The sequence below is a fragment of the Ovis aries genome, chromosome 5 (genome assembly GCF_016772045.2).
Source record: "Ovis aries strain OAR_USU_Benz2616 breed Rambouillet chromosome 5, ARS-UI_Ramb_v3.0, whole genome shotgun sequence".
In the NCBI taxonomy this organism is placed as follows: Eukaryota; Metazoa; Chordata; class Mammalia; order Artiodactyla; family Bovidae; genus Ovis; species Ovis aries.
In genome coordinates, this window is record NC_056058.1 from 11972197 (window position 1) to 11980934 (window position 8738).

At 38.4% G+C, this 8738-nt stretch overlaps 1 protein-coding gene across 1 annotated transcript; it reads right to left on the reverse strand.

Annotated features, from left to right (window-relative positions):
- Nucleotides 1-8020: 8020 nt before the first annotated feature.
- On the reverse strand, nt 8021-8482 carry LOC105615211 (olfactory receptor 7E24-like). Its single transcript, XM_015095715.3, has one exon. It carries the CDS (start codon nt 8480-8482, stop codon nt 8021-8023), a length of 462 nt encoding a protein of 153 aa, XP_014951201.3.
- Nucleotides 8483-8738: the final 256 nt, after the last annotated feature.

The window sequence follows — 8738 nt, forward strand, 5'->3', positions numbered from 1 at the left end:
AATATGGATTTGGCTTACACATTTTTGCTATTGGATAAAGTGGGATGTATGTGGAGAGTGTTTGGATGTAACCTTCTCAATCCGGTCCATGCAATCTTCCTGACAGAGAGTGCTCTCCTGAGGAATGCAGAGGTTGGTTTGTCCTTAAGTGACATGAAGAAAATTTTAACTTAAACCATATCAGATTGGATATGGAGGAAAGAATGTTATGCAACCATGTATAAATAAGTGACAGAGGATATTTTTAAGGGAAATTGCATAGCAGATATGCACAGGTGGATATAAGAGGAAGTCACTGGGTGTTGTAGCATTTAAATACTTAGTTCGTGGCAAAAATGTATCACTAAACTGAAATGCTTTCATACTGAGATCTAGGAATAAGATTCTAGGACAAAGACAAAGACAAACTTATAGGACATGAGACAAGGAAACCAAGGTAGTTATGTTTGTACCATAAAATGTGACATATGTCATGTTCTTTTCCCAGTTCTCAATGCCTCCTATCATCATGACCAAATAGCAACACAGTAGATTTGATCAGGGGCTTCCCAGGTGTTGTTGTTTTTCAGTCTCCCAGTCGTGTTCAACTCTTTGCAACCCCGTGGACTGCAGCACACCAGGCTTTCTTGTGCTTCACCATCTCCTGGAGCTTGCACAAACTCATGTCCATTGAGTTGATTATGCCATCCAACCATCTCATCCTTTGCCATCCCCTCTGCTGCCTTCAATCTTTCCCAGCATCAAGGTACTTTCTAATGAGTCAGCTCTTAACATCAGGTGGTCAAAGTATTGATGCTTCCTCTCCAGCGTTAGTCCTTCCAATGAATATTCAGTGCTGATTTCCTTTAAGATTGACTGATTTGTTCTCCTTGCTGTCCAAGGGACTCTCAAGAGTCTTCTCCAACACCACAGTTCAAAAGCATCAATTTTTCAGTGCTCAGTCTTTTTTACAGTCCAACTCTCACATCCATGTTGTGACTACTGGGAAAACCATAGCTTTGACTATGTGGACGTTTGTTGGCAAAGTGATGTCTCTGCTTTTCAATATGCTATCTCAGTTTGTCATAGCTTTCCTTCCAAGAAACAAACATCTTCTAATCTCATAACTGCGATCACTGTAGGGAATGATTTTAGAGACAAAAGAAAATCTGTCACTGTTTCCCTTATTTCCCCATTTATTTGCCATGAAGTGATGGGACCAGATGCCATGATCTTAGTTTTTTCATTTTTGTTTTAAGCCAGCTTTTTCACTATCCTTTTCTTTCACCTTCATCAAGAGGCTCTTTGCTTTCTGCATTTAGGGTGGTGTCAGGTTGCTGTCATATCTGAGGTTGCTGATATTTCCCCAGGCAATCTTGTTTCCAGCTTGTGAGTCAACCAATCCATCAGGCATTTTGCATGATGTTCACAGTGCATATAAGTTAAATAAGCAGGGTGACAATATGCAACCTTGATATACTCCTTTTCCAATTTTGAAGCGGTCCATTGTTCCATGTCCAGTTCTAACTATTGCTTCTTGTCCTGCATTCAGGTTTCTCAAGAGACGGGTAAGGTGGTCTGGCATTCCCCTCACTGTAAGAATTTTTAACAGTTTGTTGTGATTCACTGAGTCAAAGAATTTAGTGTAGTTAATGAAGAAGAAGTAGATAGTTTTCTGGAATTCCTTTGCTTTTTCTATAATCCAATGGGTATTGACTCCTTGATCTCTGGTTCCTCTGCCTTTTCTAAACCCAGCTTGTCCATCTGGAAGTTCTCAGTTCACGTACTGTTGAAGCCTGTCTTGAAGGATTTTGAACATTACCTTACTAGCATGGGAAATGAGCACAATTGGGCAGTAGTTTGAACATCCTTTGGCATTGCCCTTCTTTGCAATTGGAATGAAAACTGACATTTTCCAGTCCTGTGACCATTGCTGAGTTTTCCAAATTTGTTGGCACATTGAGTGTAACATTTTAACAGTGTCATCTTTTAGGATTGGAAATAGCTCAGCTGGAATTCCATCAGTTCCACTAACTTTGTTAGTCATAATGCTTCCTCAGGCCCACTTGACTTCACACTCCAGAATGTCTGGCTCTAGGTGAGTGACCACACCATTGTGGTTATCCAGGTCATTAAGAACTTTTTTATACAATTCTTCTATGTATTCTTGCCACCTCTTCTTAATCTCTTCTGTTTCTGTTAGGTCATTATGGTAAGTGAAATAAGTCAGACAGTGAAAGACATGGGATATAGGATTTCTCTTCTCCGTGGAATGTAATATATTAAACTCATACAAGCAGAATGTATTTTCTGACATATTACCAATTGTGAACATTGCAGAAAATCATTCCATGAATATTGTAGAACACCTAGGATTACTATTCAAGTGTATACTTTCTCTTGTAATATTTATGGATTTAAAATGCCCTATATTCATTTGCTATGAGAATGTAACACGATCTAATAAGAAACCAAGTGATAGAAGTTTAACAGAACATAAACAGAAAACTAAACCACAGAACCACACACACACACACACACACACACACACACACACACACACACACACAAAGTAGCATTACTTTGGCTTCTTTCAAGATTCTTTGACTGTCACTTAGGTTAGCTTAAGGGGATATGCAGATATAGTATTTTAGTGATTTTTAGTAACTTTTTTGGATGATATCTCTTTCCCTAAACTAGTAACATTTATCTTTTTCAAGTATATTCTTTCTTTTAATATCAAATTCTCTCATCAGTAGAGTTGGCTGGTGATTTTCTTAAGTGGTAAAATGGAAAGTAACTAAAGTAGGCCTGCACAGCTTTCAGCCAGCCAAGATTACTACCACAAAAACTATATGTGACATCTCAATTTGTGATGGATACCTCTTTTGCAGAATGCAATAGGAGCCCTAAGATGTAAATATTCTGACAGAGGCATGGTAATCAAGTGGGAAAGGAGGACATTAAGGCTGTATATTGTCACCCTGCTTATTTAACTTATATGCAGAGTAAATTAAGTGAAATGCCAGGCTGAAGGAAGCACAAGCTGGATTCAAGATTGCCAGGAGAAGTATCAATAATCTCAGATACGCAGATGACACTACTCTTTTGGCAGAAACCGAAGAGAAACTAAAGAGCTTCTTGATGAAAGTGAAAGAGGAGAGTAAGAAAGCTGGCTTAAAGGCCAACATTCAGAAAACTAAGACCATGGCATCTGGTCTCATCACTTCATGGCAAATAGATGGGGAAACAATGGAAACAGTGACAAACTTTATTTTCCTGGGCTACAAAATCACTGAAGATGGTGACTGAAGTCATGAAATTAAAAGACACTTGTTCCTTGGAAGAAAAGCTGTGACAAACCTAGATAGCATATTAAAAGGCAGAGACATTAAAAATTCCAACATATGGAGGCTGAAAAACACGCTGCTGAATAACCAACAAATCACAGAAGAAATCAAAAAGAAATAAAATACGCATAGAAATGAATGAAAATTAAAACACAACAACCCAAAACCTGTGGGACACTATAAAAGCAGTGCTAAGAGGAAAGTTCATAGCAATACAGGCATACCTCAAGAAACAAGAACAAAGTCTAATAAATAACCTAACTCTACACCTAAAGCAACTAGAAAAGGAAGAATTGGAGAACTCCAGAGTTAGTAGAAGGAAAGAAATCTTAAAAATTAGGGCAGAAATAAATGCAAAAGAAACAAAAGAGACCATAGCAAAAATCAACAAAGCCAAAAGCTGGTTCTTTGAAAGGATAAATAAAATTGACAAACCATTAGCCAGACTCATCAAGAAGCAAAGAGAGAAAAATCAAATCAATAAAATTAGAAATGAAAATGGAGAGATCACAACAGACAACACAGAAATACAAAGGATCATAAGAGAATACTATCAGCAGTTGTATGCCAATAAAATGGAAAACGTGGAAGAAATGGACAAATTCTTAGAAAAGTACAACTTTCCAAAACTGAACCAGGAAGAAATAGAAAATCTTAACAGACCCATCACAAGCACGGAAATTGAAACTGTAATCAGAAATCTTCCAGCAAACAAAAGCCCAGGTCCAGATGGCTTCACAGCTGAATTCTACCAAAAATTTCGAGAAGAGCTAACACCTATCCTCCTCAAACTCTTCCAGAAAATTGCAGAGGAAGGTAAACTTCCAAACTCATTCTATGAGGCCACCATCACCCTAATACCAAAATCTGACAAAGATACTACAAAAAAAGAAAACTACAGGCCAATATCATTGATGAACATAGATGCAAAAATCCTCAACAAAATTCTAGCAATCAGAATCCAACAACACATTAAAAAGATCATACACCATGACCAAGTGGGCTTTATTCCAGGGATGCAAGGATTCTTCAATATCCGCAAATCAATCAATGTAATTCACCACATTAACAAATTGAAAAATAAAAGCCATATGATTATCTCAATAGATGCAGAGAAGGCCTTTGAAAAAATTCAACATCCATTTATGATAAAAACTCTCCAGAAAGCAGGAATAGAAGGAGCATACCTAAACATAATAAAAGCTATATATGACAAACCCACAGCAAACATTATCCTCAATGGTAAAAAATTGAAAGCATTTCCCCTAAAGTCAGGAACAAGACAAGGGTGCCCACTTTCACTGTTCCTATTCAACATAGTTCTGGAAATTTTGGCCACAGCAATCAGAGCAGAAAAAGAAATAAAAGGAATCCAAATTGGAAAGGAAGAAGTAAAACTTTCACTGTTTGCAGATGACATGATCCTCTACATAGAAAACCCTAAAGGCTCCACCAGAAAATTACTAGAGTTAATCAATGAATATAGTAAAGTTGCAGGATATAAAATCAACATACAGAAATCTCTTGCATTCCTATACACGAATAATGAGAAAGTAAAAAAAGAAATTAAGGAAACAATTCCATTCACCATTGCAACGAAAAGAATAAAATACTTAGGGATATATCTACCTAAAGAAACTAAAGACCTATATATAGAAAATTATAAAACACTGGTGAAAGAAATCAAAGAGGACACTAATAGATGGAGAAATATACCATGTTCATGGATCGGAAGAATCAATATAGTGAAAATGAGTATACTACCCAAAGCAATTTACAAATTCAATGCAATCCCTATCAAGCTACCAGCCATATTTTTCACAGAACTAGAACAAATAATTTCAAGATTTGTATGGAAATACAAAAAACCTCGAATAGCCAAAAGCAATCTTGAGAAAGAAGAATGGAACTGGAGGAATCAACTTGCCTGACTTCAGGCTCTACTACAAAGCCACAGTCATCAAGACAGTATGGTGCTGGCACAAAGACAGAAATATAGATCAATGGAACAAAATAGAAAGCCCAGAGATAAATCCACACACATATGGACACCTTATCTTTGACAAAGGAGGCAAGAATATACAATGGAGTAAAGACAATCTCTTTCACAAGTGGTGCTGGGAAAACTGGTCAACCACTTGTAAAAGAATGCAACTAGATCACTTTCTAACACCACACACAAAAATAAACTCAAAATGGATTAAAGATCTAAATGTAAGACCAGAAACTATAAAACTCCTAGAGGAGAACATAGCCAAAACACTCTCAGACATAAATCACAGCAGGATCCTCTATGATCCACCTCCCAGAATTCTGGAAATAAAAGCAAAAATAAACAAATGGGATCTAATTAAAACTAAAAGCTTCTGAACAACAAAGGAAAATATAAGCAAGGTGAGAAGACAGCCTTCTGAATGGGAGAAAATAATAGCAAATGAAGCAACTGACAAACAACTAATCTCAAAAATATACAAGCAACTTATGCAGCTCAATTCCAGAAAAATAAACGACCCAATCAAAAAATGGGCCAAAGAACTAAACAGATATTTCTCCAAAGAAGACATACGGATGGCTAACAAACATATGAAAAGATGCTCAACATCACTCATTATCAGAGAAATGTAAATCAAAATCACAATGAGGTACCACTTCACACCAGTCAGAATGTCTGCGATCCAAAAATCTGCAAGCAATAAATGCTGGAGAGGGTGTGGAGAAAAGAGAACCCTCCTACACTGTTGGTGGGAATGCAAACTAGTACAGCCACTTCGGAGAACAGTGTGGAGATTCCTTAAAAAATTACAAATAGAACTACCTTATGACCCAGCAATCCCACTTCCGGGCATACACACCGAGGAAACATCGCAGCACTGTTTATAATAGCCAGGACATGGAAACAACCTAGATGTCCATCAGCAGACGAATGGATACGAAAGCAGTGGTACATATACACAATGGAGTATTACTCAGCCATTAAAAAGAATACATTTGAATCAGTTCTGATGAGATGGATGAAACTGGAGCCGATTATACAGAGTGAAGTAAGCCAGAAAGAAAAACAGCAGTACAGTATACTAACACATATATATGGAATTTAGAAAGATGGCAATGACGACCTTGTATGCAAGACAGCAAAAAAGACACAGATGTGTATAACGGACTTTTGGACTCAGAGGGAGAGGGAGAGGGTGGGATGATTTGGGAGAATGGCATTGTAACATGTATACTACCATATAAGAATCGAATCGCCAGTCTATGTCTGATGCAGGATACAGCATGCTTGGGGCTGGTGCACAGGGATGACCCAGAGAGATGTTATGGGGAGGGAGGTGGGAGGGGGGTTCATGTTTGGGAATGCATATACACCCATGCTGGACCATGTCAATGTATGGCAAAACCAATACAGTATTGTAAAGTAAAATAAAGTAAAAATAAAAATTTTAAAAAAAGAATATAGCCATCATAAGTGAAAGAGGAAGCTACTCTACCAAGGGCTTGAGGGGTTTAAAGGGATCACCTGAGCATTTAGGGCAAAGAGATATTTACAGATCATGTTGAAAAAATGTAAGATCAACACAAGATGCGACATAGAAGAGTGATTCTGAGCATCCCACCCCAGAGCAAAGTCCATGCATATGATGTAGATACACCATGTGAAGATTATTGGAAATAATGGGGGAAAGGCATTATTGCTTGTTACTACAGCAGAGTCTTCATACCTTCTACCCTTTGACCTCTGATCTCTTCTGGATCTTCAGCATTTGTCCATGAGCAGTTAGGACCCAAAGTATAAAGGTCACTTTTAAAGGAAGATTCTGACTTACATCAGTAGTTCTCCATCTTGGCCGCACACTAGAACCACCTGAGTGCTTAGAAAAATACTCATATTTAGGCCACAACCAAGTACAGTTAAAGTATCTGGTGGTGAAACCCAAAGTCAGTATTTTTAATCTTCCCAGATATTTTTGATAAAAGCCTAGTTTGAGAAGCAGTGACATGCCTCCTCATCCATAAATGCATGTGTGGATTTAAAACATAGATACAGAATTTACTATGGAAACGATGTAACAGCTGTGCAAAACTCATAAATTTTCAATATATTGAAAGGGAAGTATTCATTCTTCAAGGATGTTTGTGCCACCAAAGATAAATTATAGAATCTCCATAGATATAAAGAAATTCAGGTAAGAAGTGATTATGACACACAAAGGATCCTCTTTCTCCCGCTGTCATGTTAAACCCGAAACAGAAACAATATTCAGGTGGAAAACAAAGATGACATGAAGGTCATAAGAGTTGCAAAACTGATGACATAAGAAAGGTAGAATTTTAAATCTCCAGGTTTTGTTTTGCTGCATTTTCTAGCCTACACTCAAATGGGTGGCCAGGTCCTAAGCTGAGATTGTTCTGCTGAGGAACCTCCACATAGCCTTTTTGATGTCTTTGTTCCTCAGACTATAGATGAAGGGGTTTAGCATGGGGGTGACCACAGTGTAAACCACTGAGGCTGCTACATCCTTCCTTGGAGGAAGGGAGATGGCTGAGCTGAGATATACCCCCAGGGCTGTTCCATAAAACAAGCATACCAGTGCCAGGTGAGAGCCACAGGTGGCAAAGGCTTTATACATCTCACTTGATGAGGGGACTCTCAGAATGGAGACAAGAATTTTATAGTAAGAGAAAAAGATTCCTCAGCTAGGGGGAAAACCAGAGATGGCAATGATAATATAGCTGACTACATTATTCATGAAAGTATCAGAACAGCCAAGGTTGAGCAGCTGAGAAGGGTCACAGAAGAAACTAGAAATTTCTGTATCCTCGAAGCAGGTAAGTTGTAACACAGTCACATTATACATCTGGGAATCCAAAAGGCTAACAAAAAACGACACCAAAATGAAGATGCAACAGGTACGTGGGCTCATGATGATTGTATAGTGCAGTGGGTGACAGATGGCCACAAACCTGTCATAAGCCATCACAGGCAGAAGCATACTATCCATACACCCAAAAAGGATAAAAATAGACATCTGTGTCAGGCAGCCTTCATAGGAGATGACTCTGCTGTGAGTTTTGATGTCCACAATCATCTTGGGAACAGTGGTGGAGAAGAAACTGATGTCAGCTGAAGACAGGTTGGAGAGAAAGAAGTACATGGGAGTGTGGAGGTGAGGGTCGGAGGTGACGGCCAGAATGATGAGCAGGTTCCCCAGCATGGTGACCAGGTACATGGACAGAAACAGGACACAGAGCAAAGGCTGCAGTTCTGCATCATCTGAGAGTCCCAGGAGGAAGAATTCTGAGACACTTGTTAGATTTCCAGTTCTATGTAGCTTGGACACCTCTGGAAAAACAAAGAGGTCTGGAAACAAAGGAAACAAGTAAATGGGCTTTGAGAGCTGTGCCCATACT